The sequence below is a fragment of the Hippoglossus hippoglossus genome, chromosome 16 (genome assembly GCF_009819705.1).
Source record: "Hippoglossus hippoglossus isolate fHipHip1 chromosome 16, fHipHip1.pri, whole genome shotgun sequence".
Classification (NCBI taxonomy): domain Eukaryota; kingdom Metazoa; phylum Chordata; class Actinopteri; order Pleuronectiformes; family Pleuronectidae; genus Hippoglossus; species Hippoglossus hippoglossus.
Window position 1 is genome coordinate 17424535 of NC_047166.1, and position 20343 is coordinate 17444877.

General features: G+C 41.6%; 1 protein-coding gene across 6 annotated transcripts in view; it reads left to right on the forward strand.

The window, feature by feature from the left end:
* Positions 1 to 20343, forward strand: part of grb10b (growth factor receptor-bound protein 10b) — a 68131-nt gene that overhangs the window by 14675 nt on the left and 33113 nt on the right. For 4 of the 6 annotated variants that reach the window (XM_034610923.1, XM_034610920.1, XM_034610921.1 and 1 more), the window contains 3 exons: positions 5213 to 5309; positions 12888 to 13176; positions 15665 to 15803. In XM_034610923.1, coding sequence (XP_034466814.1) covers positions 5213 to 5309; positions 12888 to 13176; positions 15665 to 15803 — 525 coding nt within the window. The remainder of the gene's footprint in view (positions 1 to 5212; positions 5310 to 12887; positions 13177 to 15664; positions 15804 to 20343) is intronic. The other 2 variants (XM_034610922.1, XM_034610925.1) reach the window with 1 other exon arrangement.

Here is a 20343-nt window from a genome sequence, read left to right on the forward strand (position 1 = left end):
TCCCATTCTCTCAAACACACCGAGGCCTCTCACAGCTTAACGTTGTCTTGTCCTTTAGAGGATTTTCAATGGAAATCAGCTGAGGATAATTTATTTATTTGGCAGACTTAGACTTTTCCATTTTTGGAGGCTGTTTAGGTTTAAAATGTGAATGGAGAGAGGAGGAGGTGTTTTCCATCTTCGCCTGCAGCTTGGATGAGCGCTGCTGAAGCCACAGTATACACACCTCAATGTACACTCAAGTTTACACACGCAGCGGTACACATGCACAGACGCACACTCAGCTGGCTGTTTGCAAAGCGTTCAGCTTGAACAGATGTACCTTGACTCGCTGAATGAGAATATCCATTCACTGTGAAAATTCCAGGGTTATGGAAGATTTTTGCTCCTGATAAACTGCAGCAGAAAATCCAAACAGATTCAAGTGAAGATAACATTCATACTAAACTCGGGAAAATTATATTGCCACATTAATCTTCTTCTGATCGTGACTGATTAATACATGATCTGGTCTATGGAAAGCCAGGCAAATCTGATGAGATAAAAAAAAACCTAGTAGCAGGATACTGCTTTTAAAAAAAAAATATATATATATATATATATATATATATATATATATATATATATATATATATATATATATATATATATATATATATATATATATATATATATATATATATATATATACACGCACTTATGTGTATGGTGTGGTTAGCTGAGTATAAATATGAAAACAATTGTGTAGTGTTTCACATACCAGTAAACTGAGGTGTCACAAGATTACATTTCTCTTCCTGGAGCTGTGAGATTCATATCATTGCATTTCCAAGAGAAACATTTCCAAGAAATCATATGTCACTGAGGATGTTGGTACTTGGGCTTACTCTGTCAGCTTGGACTAATATGAGCATTCCAGCTTTTGGCCGATAGGAGCGGTGTCCAAGCTCAGCGACCAGTAGCACAAGTTGTATATTAACTGCTAACAACCGCTTACTGTCATTGTAATACATTAATATTATGACAATGAGCTTAAAACGCCATCGATTTAAACATTAGACATAATTAAGTCTTAGGTTTTCCTTGAATATTGTTGTTTTTCTTCCAGATTTTTTAATTTTTTTATTACACTTGAGTGATATAATTTGCAATGCATTTAAATGGCTTTATTTTTATATAGATTACTATGTGTGACATGTATCCAGACGTCCTGTCAGTAAACATGGCTGCTTGCCACCACCTATTCATGACTCCACTGAGCTCACACGGAGCTGTTCCAGTGTCAGGGGAAATAGCTTAATGAATGCTTTACCAACTAACAAGGGTTAATGCTTCACTCTTGTCAAAGGATTAGTTTGAATTAGAACAACTTAGACCAATAAAGGATATGAAAAACCCAACGAGGACTAATCCCATGTTCTGAAAAATATGCAATAGCCGGGCTTTCCCTCAGCTGTGCTGTGACAGCAGCTCCAGCCACAGCTGTTTGAGTTTGCAGAGTCCAAACAAGCAGACAAACAAAGCAGCGGAGGAGACATTAGTGTTGACCCCCTGATCTCGTTCTGCAGAATTATGTAAGAAGGGATTTCCACTGGCTCTCCAGTGTTCATACATGATCCAGCAGAACTATGACAACACGACTGTCAGCAAGAATGTGTCGGCCAGGTGCAAATCTTGGACCCTTGAGTGAGATTTCCACATTTCTAAAGCTCTCTGAGGATAGTCAGCTTAATGTAAAACCAAACCGTAATGGAAACTGAAATGTTTTGCTGTTAAACGTGAACATTTTTTATGGCTGGGATACATTCTCAGCTGTTCCTCCTCAGCTAAAAGTCTCTCAGCATGCTAAGTGTTGATTCATATTCACTCAGCGGTCATAACATTTAACCTCAGTCTGACCCCTCTAGAGGCGTAACTTTGACATGCGTCTCAGTCTTTCCCCTCTTGTTTAAGGTGGAACCTCCAGACCTTTGTGTCTGTGCTGCTTTCAATGCCTTAACCTTGTCTCTGCACCTCCACTGACCCCTTTTAAAAAAAACTGAACCCTCAACCCCTCTTATTCTGAGCTTCTTTCAACTTCATCAATATGAAAGGGCCCCTATATGCTCCTTGTCAAAATGTGGCCTACCCTCAGCATGTTTTGACCCCACTTAAAGAACCTCAGCAACCCGTGTGTGTGTGTGTGTGTGTGTGTGTGTGTGTATGTGTGCTTTTGTGACTGTGTGTAAAAGAGTGTGAGAGACGTATAGAAGCAGGATGAGGAGATGCGAGGAGAAGGATAAAAGGAACAGAACATGTGTGCGTGTTTTTTTTCTTCCTCAGCAGACATATCTTATTTTTTCTTTCTCCTCTTTGTCGTCTCAACTTCATAGGCTTGAATAAACCTACATGCAGTGTTAGATATCAGCACGGCCCGAGAATTATGCTAAGTGGCCGGTATCTATAGGATTAAAACCCAGAGTTAACATTCTGTCACTTGTCTGCAGAGGCATCAAAGGGCGTCTGGGTTTTTGGACTTTTTCTCGCTCAGATCCAAAAAAGGGATAAAGGTGTGCTTTTAAGTTCCTTGTGAGTGTTGAGTTAACTCATTTACTCCCAGACAGCCATGCTAAACAGCATTCAAGACCAGTATATGGTGTGAAAAAGTCCCTGGGTTTTTGCTCAGTGGAGCTGAACCATGACCATCCTGTCCTGAATACACACACACACACACACACACACACACACACACACACACACACACACACACACACACACACTAACGTTGTGCTATACCATCCCTCTAACCAGCCAATGTCCCGGTGCTGTTTGGGTGACTGGGTAGGGATCAGTCACAGTCTGGTAGCTGTATCCCCAGACGGTGTGTGTGTGTTGATGATGACGAGGTTTGCTCTGTCACAGGAACAAATGGCGTGATGCGGTACTTACTTTATTACGTTTTTTTTATTTTTTTTTAATTGAAAAGCAGGTTAGCCCCATTAAGAGCCCAAATCTGCTTTTCGATCCAGCCATAATGTCTGGGGCTCCCAGACAATACAAAGAACGGAACAATGCAATGTAATGATTGGATGCGGTTGGGTTAGTTGGTATAGAAGAGGGGTTTGAGGGGGGGGTTGGCGGCTGCAGCGGCGGCGGACAGAACCATATACTGACAATGTACATCCAGTTACATCCAGTTCAGTCTGAATGAAGGCACCAGTATAGACTCTGGAGAGGAACACTAATGAGCTCTTTTTCGCTGAACATAAAAGCTCCAAAAAAGTTTCGAAGGGTGGAATCGTGGATTTTATGTTTCCAAAATATTCCGCCGGGCCCTTATTTTGAAGAATGGAGACATCAGAGTGGAATTCTACATCAAGCTTCATTCTCACAGTGAGTCACTTCTCTTTGAAGCACTCATTACGACTTGTTAGTAATGAGTGCTGAAATGTCACAGATGCTGTAAGAAAGTCAGTTATAATTTGATTTCTGCAGAAAAAAAATGGGCTTTACATTGAAAAAAGGCTAATTAAAGAATATTGCTGCATTGACACAAACTGAGTTTAAACTTTATTTAAAACTTTAAAGTGGAAAGTAGATGTTACTTTATTGTATTAGATAAAAGTAATTATATGTAGAGGAAAATGGATTTAAACTTTACAAAGTGGAAAGTAGATGTTACTTACAATGCCTCTTTTTGTTTTATTATATTGGATAAAAAAAAATTATATGTATAGGAAGAGCTGTTTAAACAGTGATGAATTCTTAAAAATTCACAAGTAGGCTGCCAACTTAAACGTGGACCTGCGTCATTAAATAAGTCCAGAAAATATATGAGAGCAAAATACTTCATGAGGTACAAGGATCATCATCATTTCATCATTGTATCTAATCGTCTCTGGAGGCAACGAAGATTACTCAAACTGGTGAAAGGGCAAAAGCATCTATCAGAGAAAATGACGCAGGAAAAACAACAAAAACCTTGAGTGCAGTGTTGCCTGCATTGTCAGTCAAAGCTCGACAGGTAAATGAGGCAGAACAAGCAGCCGCAGCAGCTTTTACAACGGCATCAGAGGAGGTGGTCTCTGTGTCAGAGAGACGCAGAGTCTGTGGCAGAGTTTTTCCTCTCTCAAAACGGTAGTCTGTCCCAAGTACGTTCTGTTCCCTCTCCTGCTGTTAGGACACGCACGCACGCACGCACGCACGCGCACACACACACACACACGCACGCATGCCTTGTCTTTGTAAGCGCTAGAAACAAATCAAAATCAAACATGTTTATAACCATATAAACATAAACCGATTATAGCCATGTATGCACATTTGTCCTTATCCAATTTATATCTTGATAGTGAAGCATTTTAGCACTTTTTGTCAGTGTGTTATAAGTTTGAACTGTGATTTGACTGACGGATGCCTTCTCTTTGCTGCAAAACAAATCTACCTACGGGTACAAATACAGTAACCTAACCTAACCTAATATAAACATTTTTTTTGCTGTGGTTTTCCTCACTGAGGAGTTGACTGGAATGTGTTGAGAATGTGTCACAAAGGTCAGACCAGGACGCTGTGGTTAAATACTCCTCCGTGCGCTCATACACACCTGACCACGCTCACACACGCCCGAACGGTTTGTGGCACGTAGCAGTGAATTCAGGAGTTATCTTAGTTCAACTTTATCCAAATTTGTCATACTTGACATACTAATCGAAGAATTCCCTTTTATTTATTTGTGTTTGGCTTTCTGATCGTAGTTCAGCTTAGTTATTGCTTCAACTGTGTTGCGGATAAACACGATTCAGTAAATATTGTGAACAGAGCTCCCTCTCTTGTTATTCTGTCAACTGCTCAGACCGCAGCAGCTACTGTTGGTCTGTGTGGCCTATTGTGTGTTGTCCTTTCAACAACTGTGTGTACATCTTTATGTCCACAAGGTCGAGGACCAAGTCCACAAACAGTTTCACACAAAGAACCCTCTGTACTGTTTTATGTTTGGATGTAAAAATGTTCTCTAAGAGCTTGTATCTACCACCACTATTCCCACACTATAATTCCATTTAATAGATTACCTCTATGCTGCATTATGGTTCTTTGCATGTCATCTTCACATACACTAAAATAGTTTATTATTTAGAGTAAATATGTTGGGATAATGACTTATATATGTTTTTGGCTTATGCAACCAAATTCTCAGTCAATTTTCTTTTTTCTTTTTTGCTTCTCTCTCCCTCAGCAGGACAATATAGACCGGTCCTCCAATCACAGACAAGCTGACCTCATTGGTCCGAGCTTCCAGCAATCAGTCAATCGGAGCTCTCCTAGCCACCAAGGTTGGTTTTCAACATCCTGTGTGTGTGTGTGTGTGTGTGTGTGTGTGTGTGTGTGTGTGTGTGTGTGTGTGTGTGTGTGTGTGTGTGTGTGTGTGTGTGTGTGTGTGTGTGTGTGTGTGTGTGTGTGTGTGTGTGTGTGTGTGTGTGTGTATTTGCTGATGCTTGTAAATTACACCTGTCAAATATTCTTGAGTTACATTGGTGTTGTGTGACACAGAAGAGCGTCCTTGGTTGTACTCAAATTACATATGATTGTACATATCTAGTGGACATTTATTGTCATTTATTGATTGATTTATTGTTTCATTATTGTAACATCATTCAAAAAGGCCAAAGAAATTACCTGCGAAACTGATACTACGTGTGTGCGTGCGTGCGCGTGCGCACCTCAGTACAGCGCAGAGAGCTGCTTGCTGCTCATTATCCTCTGCTCGGGTCGGGAGAGATAATATATATTTGGGTCTCTTCCGCTGTAAACATTTCAGCAGTTCAAAGAGCGATCTGCCTGGACGCAGGGTGCCATTATAATTACGCCGTCTATCTAATTGTGCCATGCAGGGTTCATCCATGACAATCGGAGCATGAGATTTAAGCACAATATTGGCCCAGCATGGGAGGTAAGGGCGGGGAGTCTGCGAGGGCTCAACGAGTGAATTAGAACGCTTGGCACTGGCATGGGAAATAAATGGAGCATAAATTACATTGTCATTTTTCAGGATCACTCAGGATGGAGGCAACAGAGGAGGACGAGCGGGGCAGATGAATGGAGATGACTCAGAAACGTTTTTTGCTTACACTATCTAGATAATGATTTCGGATGTTAACCAAAGTCATTTTTTCTGCAAAAGATGACGCCTGACATGTGTTAGGAGCTTGACTGATGAGCACTGGTACTGTAGATTTTAGTCAGATCTCCTCCTCCCCTGTCTCTCTCTTTACTTTTTTCATTTATCAAATAATGGGTGATAAATATGAGCAGCTTCCACTTTTAAGTTCTTTTACTGCTGAAACTCGCCTCATGAGTTTGAGTTTAACAACGTCATAATCCTCACTGACGTTTTGAAACAAGTTTTCCAGTAAACCCGCTCTTTCATTCTTACAGGACTTTAATACTTTCTGTGTTTTGCTGTAAAGCCGCGACATTCATGAACCTGAATGAATGTTGCATGGAACAGTGCAGCTTTGTTGGAATATGACCTGATATTAATTTGGAATAAGATACCATTGAGCGGCTTATCAGGGCATTTACACTTCAATATTTGATGTCTAGAAATAGATGTTGTACTGTATGATTTCCCCATCATTTTACAGACAGTACAAATCATGCCTTGATTATAAAGGTGTCTATTATATTCATCCATCCATATACATACAGATTAAGGAAGTCAGCTGAAGTGAAGAAGCATGGATTTAGTGGAGTCTCCAAAACTGTGAAAATGCAAATGACTGTACAAAGGTTTTGTAGTAATTTTATATTCCTGTATTTCAATGTCATGTACTAGTGTTAAGATACTTTAGACCTCTGACCAGTGCGGGGGTGTTACGTCCTGTCTGACCAGTGATGCCACAGTGCAGTAGACCATGAATGTTGTGTGTGTGTGTGTGTGTGTGTGTGTGTGTGTGTGTGTGTGTGTGTGTGTGTGTGTGTGTGTGTGTGTGTGTGTGTGTGTGTGTGTGTGTGTGTGTGTGTGTGTGTGTGTGTGTGTGTGTGTGTGTGTGTTTGTATATGTGGGCCCTGCTCAGTTTTTTGTGGTGGTGCTGGTGGTTTTGTGGTGCAGCTGCTAGGCAACAAATCCCATCAATGGTACCAATGCGGTGCAGTAATCAGAAAGCGTGGCTCTGGAGGAGCTGACCAGCTGCGATCTCAGGCCTGGAAATGAAGCTCCCACCTCCAGTTACTCCAGTTTCGCCTTTGTAGATGAAGAGTGACATGCCAGGGGAGCACATGCATGGGCATACACGTGCAGACACACACGTTTACTCATTAACAGCAAGGGACCGCATTCCTTTAAATAATGAGGCTTTTTAAGACGGAGTGAAGGGGGGGTGGGATGTGTGCAGGTTATGGGGTGATGTCATTATTCTTTTTAAATTTACCATTTTAATGCAGAATCCCACTACATCCATGCCTGTACTATACTAATGTCTTGTCTCTATGTATTGATTTTATTTCATGCAAAATTATGACTGTGGGTGTAATATAAAATAAACAGCCGACAAGTTTAAAATTGGCAGAGAAAATCCCCCCCGAAAACACACAGTATATATTTATTTATTCTGAATTTAAACTCAACAGCCATTGTTGCAATATCATTTCATTAATAGCAATACAACACAGGTTCAGTGTATGTCAATATATTGCTTATGCATCATGGCAGCACATTGAAGAGGTATAACACACAACGCATATTACATCACAACATATCTGTGTAATGTATACCAATTATATTACATGTGTATGCCTCATATATATATATGCAACAACTGAATATCCCCGGCATCGGTTTGTATAAAATGTATCATATATACCTGAAATGATTTAAAAGTTAAAATACACATAAAACCCAGAAGCAAGAACCAGTCTTAAAACTTGAATCAAATAATAATGTGACATTAATCATGAGAATTATCGACATCGACTAATATATAAATCTTTTCCAGCCGTACTAAAAATAGTTAAAATCTAATTTTTTTTAAACAAAAAGTCAAGTGATCAATTAAATCACAATTCATCCTGACGGTGACATGAAGATCTGTAATAGACTTGTATGTCAGTGCGTGTGAAACTTCTCTTCTACAGATCTGATTTGTTAGAAGTTGTGTGAAGCTGTGTGAAGTAAAATACCCGTCACAACGTCTTTATCCCTTTCCAGGGTTCCCCCTAAATGAGAGCCCGTGTTTCTGTCCCTCCTTCCCCTTCTGTTCACCTCTGATTTCCCTCCCTCCCTCCCTCCCTCCCTCCCTCACTCCTCCTGTTTTCCTCTGATCCTCCCACACTCTCCCATCCCATCAGGAGGCTTGGCCCTCAGTGGGTGTGTGTGCTGTCATCAGAGGTATTGTACTCTGCAGTGCAGAGCCACGCTTTACAGTTTAGACTTGCTCTGTCTATGCTCCCACTGATCCCTTTGAATGGAAACCCCTCTGCTGGGCTTGTGTTCAGAGACTGTTTATCCCTCTCGTGTGTGTGTGTGCGTGTGCGCGCGCGCACACACACACACACGCGCGCGTGTGCGCTATATACGTATACCCCTTACATTCCCCTTTCCTACAGAAGGGTCACCCCTCCTTTTTGTTTTTAACTAGCAGGAATGAATACAAAATGCATAGACTACATTCCAGGATTAAGCGGAGCCATATGGATCTGCCATCATCACAATGGTCTTGTTTTGGCCCATGTCTCGCACGCTAATGACCAGAAATATTCAAGACAGCTTTTATGCAGATTCTTAGCAGACTCGACTAGCTTTACAGTTGGTTAATACTGTATTTAGCGTTGGCTCAGACAATAGACAAAGCTTGGGCTATTTTTACCCCTAATTTAACCGGTTAAAGGTTCCTAGAAAGAGCGAGAGAGGGGGAGGAAAAGAGGAGTAAATGAACTCAAGCCATGGGAGAAATGAAACAATGAGGAAGTGAGAACAATAATGTCAGTGTTATCCTTTGACCTATCAGGGTTGTACATGTAGTTCTGACTTCTACAGCTGAGTTCAAGCCAAATATCAAAAAAAGTTGTTGAAACTGGTTCATCCGACCTGTATTGAAAAACATTGGGTAAACTTTACCTTAAAACATTTGTTTATGTTTAAACATTATTAAGCTAGTTTTCAAATGAGTCCCTAATAAAGGTGTTGGTCGAGAGTATTTTTGTCAACTAAACATCAAACGATTTCCAAATGGATCCGCGTTCTTGAAAAAAATTGTGTAGAGGGTTGATTTGTTGAATGGGAACCCCTTTGAAAAATGAATACTTACAAAGAATGAATACCATAGAACTTCTTTAATTATGTAGTTTGACAGTCATGACAGAAAAGAACACAAATATTTTTTTCTCCTTCGCTTTGGTGAACTTCTTGAGCTCTTTGGTGTGATGGTTTTTCAAATGCTTGATGAGATTTGTGTTTAGTTGATTGGCAGCACTAGTGACACACCTTTAAACTCTTGCATATGGTACACTGACGTTTTTTACTTGTGGGACTTTCCAGCGTGAACTATTAGTAAATACTGAAATTTTAGCAAGCGCTGACTAACACTACACTATCTTAAATCCCTTCTTCTTCACCGCTCTAAAAACAGTACTTGCCCCTGGCAGAATAGCACAACTGCTGTTTTTGAGTGGGAAAGAAAATCGCACTTTTATCTGGCTGACACTAGATTGCCCGAACTAGGATTTTCATCATTTTAAGAGGCATTTCTGATGCTAAATAATAATAATGATGATGATTATAATAATTATTATATTAATTTATCCATTTTATCCAGATTTTGGATTCTCAACAGACATCCCTATTTTGAGTGGCTACAACTTTCAAATGAACTCTTGTGTCTGGCTGTTGTTGGCAGGTCTCCATTCGATTGTGTAAACCACTTTGCTTGGCACATTGCAATGGAGTAAAAGGTTGAGTTACGTCTGCGACATAACATGTTGATCTTGACAGCCTAGGGATTCTCGCTATATAGTCTTTGTTGCCATCACAGCTGAGAATTCTCACCGTCTACATCTGGAGCCTTGTGTGCTCCCGGCCGCCTGAGCTGCTCTGATATTTAAGAGCATCTAATTAATGGCAGTAAAGTTGTAAGGCCATGCTGTAACCAAAGTGTGTGTGGTGGGCAGAAATAAAGGTGTTCATACTGTATTTAATCATGCTTGCCAAGGCCAAGTATCCCCACAGCAGTCCTAGACCAAGCAAGTACAATCGCAGTTTGCTACGTGCTCCAGATCTTCATTGGTTTAAAATCTGTGCGTGCGTGCCGGCCTGCATGTGTCATCAATCTCTCTGCCCTGCACTCGTGTGCATGACGCATACCTTTGTTTGCCTGATTGTGACATGCATAGGTGATTCTGATCATTTGACGGATAGTGACGCACTAATACTACATCCAGTGCGTGAGTCTGTGGGTTGTGTTGCTTTGTTTGCAAACAGCTCTGCCAGTGCCCCCAGCCAGAGGCCAGATTTATGAGGAAACTTTTCTCCCTTGCTTCAGGGAACACGTCTCACCCAGTGATGGATGATGAGCCTGTGATGTTTGCATCAGGGAGTCTTTCAGGGAGTTTGCTCACTTTTGATGAGGTGTCTGGTTTACCCTCAGAGCCGTTATTAGGCATATATTTAATTAAACTTTCCTTTTTTTGAAAAAAAAAAGATGTTTTGACATTAATAATATTTTTCAATGTCACCAAAGCTGCATACATTCAATGTTGCACCGTCTCGCCTCAGAGGTGTCTCACTCAGCCTTGTGTATGGCCTTGTATGCACCCTGTGTCCTGCGGTATATAGCTCTTTAGCTCTCCAGGCTATCTATAAGTCGCTGCTCCAGCTTACCTGTCACTATTAATACCTACAGATTAACCACCTGTGATTCACAGGCACCTGTGATACAGCTACCTGACACGTTTTCAGGAAAAGCTCCTCAAAGGTGACAATTCAGTATGAGCAACCCCTCCATGCGGGAATGGGGACGTTTACTGGCCTGCTAACCCAAAGCTCCTGTTGTTGTTCCCTGAGTAACTTTTTCTCTCCAATAAATACTTGAATAAAAATACAAAAATCGGGTTTCCACAGGAAACTGAACCCTAAGGGAACATCCTTTGAAGACAGCGTGTTTAAAGCTTCACATCAATCATGCTGCTGTTTTCTTATGTCAGCTTTGTGCTGAGCAGTGGCACTTTGAGCTGCTTTAGCTTTGGGGTGACGTCTCACCACCACCTTGCATGATCCAGCTGTCCTGCACCTTCAGTTGTGGGGAAGTTCCATGAGTCACACAGTACGTTTGAAGCTCTGGAGCTCTGGAGCATGACGACGTAGTAAAAGTTAAAAAGAAAATGCTTGGGCTTATTATGCTTTCATTCACTCATCCATCAACTGATTCATTCATTCGTTCATTCATTCAGAGTACTTTACTTTTGAACCATGAGCTGTGGCTTGAGTTTTTATAGAGGCTGTCGAGCCAACAAAACGTTCACCTTCCTCAGTTTTTGCTCAGTCAATAAAATTTGACTTTCTAATTTAATACAAAAGCAGTAAAATAAATAAAACAGGTCACCATGGGTATCATTACATAGGGAAAAAGTAATATACTTAGTAATATCAATAGATAAATAAAAAATCTATTCAATTCAAAGGTCAATGTACATAACATTTTTGTTTGATTAGATTATTCTGTATTTTCAGTGCACATATCAATGCGACTCTATCCTAACTAATGAGCAATGTTTTCTCGTAATGAGTTTCCTTTTGATTAATGTTATTTTAATCCTGAGCCACGTCCTAATGTGTCTGAGGCTCCTTCACATGACCACATCAGCTTCAGAGCTCCTGCCCTGTACAATTACAGCTTGTCTCCCCCTAGTGGTCAACTTGTGTCCTGCCGTATAGTTGTGGGATTTGGACACAGACATTTGATGATGAAGTAAAGACACAGATTTCTTTTTCATATTTCAGAATTATTTATCACAAGAGGCATCGCCACTGCAGATTGCAATTTACAAAGAGTCGGGGCGGCCAGATGATAAAACTTTCACAGCATGAAGCAATTAGATGTGAGCTTCCCTTCACTTGAGCTCGCTTCAAACTTTTGATACGACATGCTCCCGGAGTCAGTTGAAAAATTCTCTTCATGAATTCAAATGTGAGGTTTTCGCGAGGGCTTTGAGGGTGGATTCCTCCGCTGAAAGAATTGCACGTCCCGCTTTTAAAGACCTTTTAAAAGCAGAATGTTTGATACTTGCAGTGAATGTAGAGCAGACACTTGTGGTGCGATGCCTTCGCCGTGAACCCCGTTGACGAGAGTTGAAAAGTGTCACGGGCAGGTTGGTGCTTGTACTTGTTATCCCGGCAGGTTTAGCGCACGGGGCAGCACAGTGTGTGGAGACAAGATAGGCTTGCTGATTGAGCACTGGCAAAACTGGTTACCAATATGTGTGCGTGTGTTTTGGCACGCCAGTTTTTTTTTCCTCCTCTTTTTTTAGTGTAGGAATCAAGGTGGTATAAAGTGAGGTCAAGGGTTCAAATCCTGGCCACAATGAAATGAGAGAGAAACTGAAATAGAAAAGGGAAAGTCCCAACAAAGTCCAGGGACTTTACCTCTTTTTTGTGTGTGTGTGCCTCAACTATTTGAAACCAAATCTGCAGGATTGAAGGACTTTCGTTTTTTCTTTTATTGTACTTTATTGGATTTATAGTTTGAGTTTCTGTCCGGCTTTGCCATTTCCTGCTCCACATTTGTCTTTGCTCATTTCAGTTCTCTTCACTTGTCCTCCACTTTCTCTTTGTCCATTTACAGAAGCATGACTCGTGAATCACATACTCATTTGGGTTCATCAAGTTTCTGTCTCACTGAAGTTTTCCTTTCTGTTGCCAGAAGACGATGTTGACCTTGAGGCCCTGGTTAATGATATGAACTCTTCGCTGGAGAGCCTCTACTCCACCTGCAGTGGTCAGCAGACAGAGACCACTCCACTACTGCACAATGGACAGACCACTTCCTCGCACCATCATCATCATCACACACAACCTAACCACCCACGGCAGGGTCAGCACTCGCACGCACTAAGCCACGTCTCGCCGGAGCCGCCCTCCTCGTCCTCGTCCGCAGACTCGCCCCAGTCCAGCCTCCGACGGTCCCAACCTATGCACATCCTCGCTGTCAGGTAGGGTTTGTGCACACTTGATTAGAATACGCCCCTTTTCCTCTTCAGCAGCTCAAAGTGAAATGGGTTGTGTGACAGGCATTGAAGAGGAGAGAACTTACATCAACATACTGTAGCTGCACTGTGTTGTAGTGAGTTAGGGGTGTGTCCTTACTATAGTGAAACAATCAGTAGCACAGGGAAAGTTAAACATGCTCCCAAGATAAAACCTGTTCATATGGCAGAAACCGTGTTTGACAGTCTTTGTGTGGTAATTTTGATGCAACATATAAATCTGATAAATAATCACGGTTGAGAAATAAGCTCTCTAAAAGTAAAAAAAGTAAGTATGGTTGAAAAGTGAAATATAAGTACAACTTTGACAAACGAGTTTCAGTTAGCACAGGTATTTATTGAACACCGAGCTGAAAGTAATAGTGATTAATTATTGGTGACACTTAATTCTACATGTGAAACTGTTTGCAGATGTTAATTGTATTTGTTTATGTATGGCAAAAATAGCATAATTTATTAAAGAATGATTGAAATGCATGGCCCTCATTAAAATAAGCATATTTTATTTATTTTTACTTAACCAGGAAATGTGACATTATATCTCTTTTAAAAGATCATCTTTGCAAGTCAGGGTTGCAGACATTCGTGAAACAATTCATGTACAATGAAAATATTAAATATATAAAAAAATCTTCAAGGATCAAACTTGGGCAATATTAATCAGACGGTCAGACATCTATTATCAAGTCCTGTAAAAGTTACTTTAATATACTTTAAAGGAATCCAGTGATTCCATCTCTTCAACATTCCAAAAACTGAAACTTGCAACTTATTCCAAACAGAGAGCGCAGTAAACGCTAACGCCCTTCTTCACAATTCAGTACAGGCGTTGGAGACAGTTCTGAGAGAAAATACAATAACTTGCCATTCTTGTTGTAGACACAGAGCAGATTATCAAAGTATCATCCACAATAAAGTGACAATTCAAATTAAAACTTTTTTTCTTTTCAAAACTGGTGATGTGTAAAGTAATAAATAGGAGGAGTGGTCCCAGGACTGATCCCTGGGGTATGCCCCAGGATAAACTAAAGGAGTGATACCTTCTGCCTGCACACCAAATCAAAACATCCATCACATCTCAAGCATGTAGAAGGTATCCTAAATAATATATACTTTATGAATGTATTAAAAGAGTAAATGTCGTAATAAGTCTACAGCAGTACTTGAGCAAGTCTACATGCGTCACATGCCCTCTGGTAAACGAAGAGTGGCACTAAGCTGTGAGCTAACTCCCTCCGACCTTATACATTTGCACATGTTTAGTTGCACGTGCAGAACCTTTTTTCTCTCTCGCCCTGGAAAAGAAGCCTCTCACTGTACACTCATCCCTCCACACCCTCCTAATAATTGGCCACGTTTCCTCCCCGCTCCATATCTGTAGCCCTTGAATGACCCGTTCCTCCCTGTCACTACCTCTTTGTCTCAAACTACACAAGCAGCAGGAGAAAGGTAAAAAGTCTAATTTATTTTAGTACCAAGTGCAAACGTCTCTCTCAATTTAAACAGTGGTAACCCATATTCTCCCTAGGGGCATAGTGGTATGCATTGGAAAGTGGGCATGCACATAGACACTGCGGCAACAGGATTATGGTTGCATACATAGTGTACACACAAACAGGCACTCACAGCAGAACTGGTGTCAGCTCCTATTATTCACCTTGTGAGTATTTGATAGAAACGGAGGAGGGGTAATCAGTTAATGGAGTATTTCTGTCTTATGAGCTCTCCCTCTCAAACGCATACACACAGACGGGGGGTCCCGAAGTTCTTGTTATTCAAGCCTGACCTCTGGATAACCCTGTTCACAAACTCAGATGGGACGACATCAAAAGGCCCGTTCCCTTTTGAACTCGCTGGGTTCTACAGAGAGAATGAATTTGACAGAGAAAGAGACGAAGAGAGCGATTCTTGTGCACTGATTGTCTAATCTCACTCTGGAGCTAGAATCTCACAAACTGACCTGCTCATTTTTAATATATGACTGATTCCTGAAAAGTTTATCTTCAACTGTCAAATCATCACTCCCCCTCCTCCCGGCCACAAGCTTACATGTGTGTGCCTAATTAAAAAAACAGCTTTAAAGTGATGTCTTGATTCAATATTTATACGTGATAAATATTGCAGAAAATTTGCTAGCAGGCTGCAGGGGTCTGTGATTTCCACTTGCCGGGAGACTGTTCATTACGGCTAGATCAGACAGAAACAGACATGAGCCTGGATACTGTACAGCAATGCTTTATTAATTCTAACTCTCCCCCGCACATATTCCACGTGTCAGCACGTCTCATTTCAAAAGTTCTCTCATTTCACTTTTTGAGAGGCTGTTCCAGGGCAAATGATGTGTGGATAGTTGGCAAACACAAGCTGATACCACAATGCATTGAGCCACCAACCCATCACCGTACTGTGCCTTTGTCCTGTTTCCATTGTTCAGGAGGTTGCAGGAGGAGGAGCTGAGGACATCGTCTCTCCCGGCCATCCCGAACCCCTTCCCCGAGCTCTGCAGTCCAGCAAGCTCACCTGTCCTCAGTCCAGGGTCTCTACCTCCCGACGAACCCACCACTGACAATTATGTAAGTCAAAGACACACCGCAGTGCTGGAGCTTCATCTCTCTTCAGAAACTTTGGCTTTTCAGGGATTCAGAGGGGGGAAACATTATTATAATTTAGTGTGGCGGAACTAAATCCAAAACTCTGTCCCTCATACATTATGGGAGAGCATCATCAGATGTTTTCTCCCTTTTGAAAAACAGGATATGAGACATCTGCTGATGTTGATTTACTTTTATGTTATGCTGATAACCGAGACATGTGTGACTCGAGCGACTTATTTTGGTGGATGCAGATTTTGAATATCGTAAATCAGCTGTTTTTAGTGGTCAGCGCTGTGTTAGACATAAGCAGTTAGGAATTTTTCTTTTTTGCTCTACATCTGTCCCCATGTTTTGCCCATCTGAGGCATGTTGATTGCTTGCATATGATGGTACTGTATTGTACAGTGCATGTGTGTGCGCTAGTGGGTTTGTGGCTTTGTTTGAGAGAAAAGAATGAGGTGAAGAGTGGAGGAGCAGTTTGTGTGTGTGTGTGTACTCATTTGTGCCACCTTTTAGGGACCTTTTCCACTATAAACACTGACCTTGTCAGGACCAGTAGACCTCATGGGGACCAAAGCCTGGTCCTCATGCGTGAAAACTTGTTCTTGGTAAAGGTTAGGTTATAGGTCAGATGTGAATTGTGTTTAGGTCAGGGTGAGGTATGAAGTGGTCATGGTGTATGTTAGGTATAAGGATTTGACTAGGTTGTCCACAATGAATGGCAGTCAATGCAAAGTCCTAATGAGGATAGCTGCGCAGACGTGTGTGTGTGTGTGTTTGTATGTGTACCTGCACACATGGCTGCATGTCTGTGAGCCTCTATGCATTTGTGTGTTCATGTGTTGACAAAGATTTAGAGACTGGCCTGTCTGTTCCTGGAAGTCAAAGTCCCTCCATCGTCCCTTTTAATGATCTTCACATGGGGCCTGCCTGCGCTGGTTACAGTAACATACCAGTTTACAGTAATGTGAGGGAGGACTATTTCTCATAAATACCCAGCCCTGGCTATGATCCTTGCCTCTTCTGGTCATGTCTCCTAGACTGCACTTCCAGTCAAGTTGTTATGCGCCAAAATGCAAGTCTGAGTTTAATTTGACCCGCTCTAGTTTAAAACATCATCTCATATATCACTTGATGAATCGGTAAATCAGTTGCATCCAGTAACTGCTTAAAGAGTCGGAATGTTGCGGGTTTGAATTACCATCTGTGACATAAATTAAGTTCTAACTGGTTAATGCTGGAGTCAGCCTTGAAGCCTCTTCCTTCTGGGCTTGAATTATTACCTGCGGAGTAAATTCAACACAGCATGTTAAATCCCGATTCATATGGTAGATCTAGTCAAAGATTAATGTCTCACTAAGTGGTTATGAGCTTTGCATTGAGTTACTAGCTGTGACATAACCTTGGCTCAGTGTGTCTGGTGAATATTCAAAAACCAGTTTATTCGACTGGGTGACCGTCGCGGGACTCAGATATCCTGTTAAGAATGTGGTATAGACCAGGAAGTGGAGCGGGGAATGGGAAGGGTGTCGGAGATTAGTGGTGAAGGTAAATTATTTCTGTGATCTTACAGTAATCAGCAATCAACTTGGCTTTTCTCAACCAAACACCTCAGTTTGGAATGGCTAAATCTGCCTTTGATATTTATTGCAGCTATGGCCCCACATCAAATCAGCCCTGCTTCCAATATTGAGTTAGAGAGCAGGAATGAACTGACCAGGATAATTGACTTAAAGCCAGTGTGACACACTACACACTTATACCTACCAAAAATAGTAAACTGTTCTAGGAAGCTTCATTTTTATCAAGCTTTTTTATTGACCATACAGCAGAGACAACAACATAACTGTCTGACAAAAGAGTACTTCATAATTTTATTCAAACCATAAGGATAAAGTGAAAAAAAAAATGTATTATTCAAATTTATAAAAAATCACAAACTGAAACCCTTTTGCGGCAATTACAGCTTCTGGTCTTCTTGGGTTGAGTACCTTTAAGCTTTACACACCTGGATTCAGACAGTTTATCCCACTCTTCCTAGTAGATACTTTCAGGCTCCGACAGATCGGACGGAAGCATCTGTGAACTGTCGTGTTCAGGTCTCTCCACAGATGCTCTGTGGGGTTTAAGCCAGAGCTTTGGTTGGGCCACTCAAGGACAGTCACAATGACAGAGAGGCTACTCCAGCGTTTTCTTGACTGTATGCTTCTGTTCATTGTTGAGGTCAAAGGTGAATCGTCGCCCCAGTGTTGGGCAAAACTTTATCCAAAAAGTGAAGGGGTCAGGGTACTTTCTGAAGTCACTGTAAGAGATGAGATTAATTTGACCAGTTCAATTACAAGATCTTAAAAATGTACTCACTAATATCACAAACTCAGAATTCACAATGAAGTGTCAATTCTTTCACATTGTGTGTTGAAGTATTTCCCTGCATCTTGCAATTTACCACCTCTTAATAAATAGTGTACTGCCCACTCTAAACATGTCTGGGCAAGATGCTGAACCCCCGGATGGCCCCTCATAGATGTTGAATGTGCTAATTGGAAGTCGCTTTGGAAAGAGTCAGCTAAATGACATGTAAAGTCATTCTGGTGGCAGCTTTGTTTCTGAAACCGTAAAAGTGACCTGCAGTAATTGAGCCGTGGCAAATAGAGACTCAGTCCACAGAACCCTGAAGCTCCACCACCACCGCTGCTGCACAAAGAGCTGTTCACCCGTTCTTTCAAGTTCAGTAAAGCATAGCTCACTACGCAGAACCCCGAACTGGAGAACCAGTTGATGTGATCGTCAACGTCACTTACGCTGATCAGTCCCTCCCACTGCTGCTATAGAGTGCTGGTCACCTGTTGACACATGCCAAGTGTGAAGCGGAAAAGCCTAATGGTTCTTGAGAAATGCATTCCACATAAAGACATTTCTTTCACTAGTAGATAGATGCATGTCAAGGCAAACAATATATAAAGAAAAAGTTTTGTATGCACCACCAAACCTAATGAAGATGTGATGCTGAGAATGCCATTGAAAACCAAATTCCTTGTATGTGTTTACAGTGCACACACATTCATGTTAACTTCTTGTGCATCCTCCCATGTTTATGGGTGTATTTGTCTTTGGGCCTGTTTATCTTTGGGAGGAGTTTTGTAAACTATTTACAATGTTGGAGGTGTCTAACCATTGTTGATTTCATTGGAAAGTTTGTCTCATTGTGGTTGTTCTTCAGTGGAAATTTAATTTAGCACATTTTCACTGTAAAAATCCCATCACACACACACACATGTCTCAGGGGGTCCAGCAGGAATGAGGAATGGTGGTAAAGCTGCTCTCTTGCAAATGTGTACTCCTCCCGTGAGTGGTTCAGATACTAGAAGACCTGGGTGATCCGTCTCGGGTTTGACAAGTGGGACAGTGAGCAGGTACATTATTGTTTCCAGCTCACTCTCTCTTAAGACCCTAACATCTGTGCTCACTGTCTTTATCTATCTTTGTCAGTCTCTATCTATCCACCCATCTCTCTGCCCTCCACACAGTCCAGTCATGCAGCCCACTGCAGAGAAGTATTTCTGTTTAGTTTACTGAATTTTCCGACCTTCGGGCGCTTTCTGACAGACTCTCATACTTGTGTCCCTCTGTTCCTCCTTACCTCACTCCTTGGCCTTTGCGCAGGAGGCATGAGGACGCAGCGCAGGGGCTGTCAGGACTCACTGGGCAAGCTGTTTGACATGGCCATATGATGCCTGATTACGTCACTTTCCCTCTCTGTCCTCTCCCTCCCCGTCTTCCTTCTTTCTACACAGCCCGTCTCCTCAGCTCCTAACGTCTGAAATAAAGGGTGTTAAAATAATGGACATACTGTCCAGGCAATGCTGTTGAAGTGTTCTGATGCGTTTCCATCATGGGCATGTATAATCAACTGAAGATTTAATTTGTAGCATCAATCAATCATATAAGCGTCAATCCAAACAAACAGAATAGTTTGGTTTGGGAGCTACAGGATGATTAATAACATAAAACCAGGAAACTGCCCTCCATGAGCACTGGCACCATGTTCAGTGCGGAATGTGGGAAGTGTGTGCAGATGGACACACATCCGTAAACATCCTACTTCCTGTTGCTGCTCAGGGTTTCTACAAACATAATCCAGGTGTTATGGAATTCTGAAACTACATACATCTTTCCATTTACAGCCAGCTGGCCGAAAGGCAGGTAGTACAACCACACAACTACTTAAGAAAATACTAGAAGCTGGGCCGGTGTAATCCATGTCGTGCAATGGAAAAACCTATAAGAAGCCTTGAATGCAAGGCAGTTAGACAGTATATCCATTAATTTTCTCGGTCTAGGTTCTTGACAGCCTGTCCTCAGTAGTGCAATAGAAAGTGCTGTTATGTACTTACTTGGACACTCTGTTCCCATAGCTGCCCCAGTCGTTCTAGTGTGGGAACACTGATTTGATCACTGGGTTGCCAGATTTTGTTGGATTTACTGTACTTGGACTGGATGTCCTGTAGCTCACTGCGCT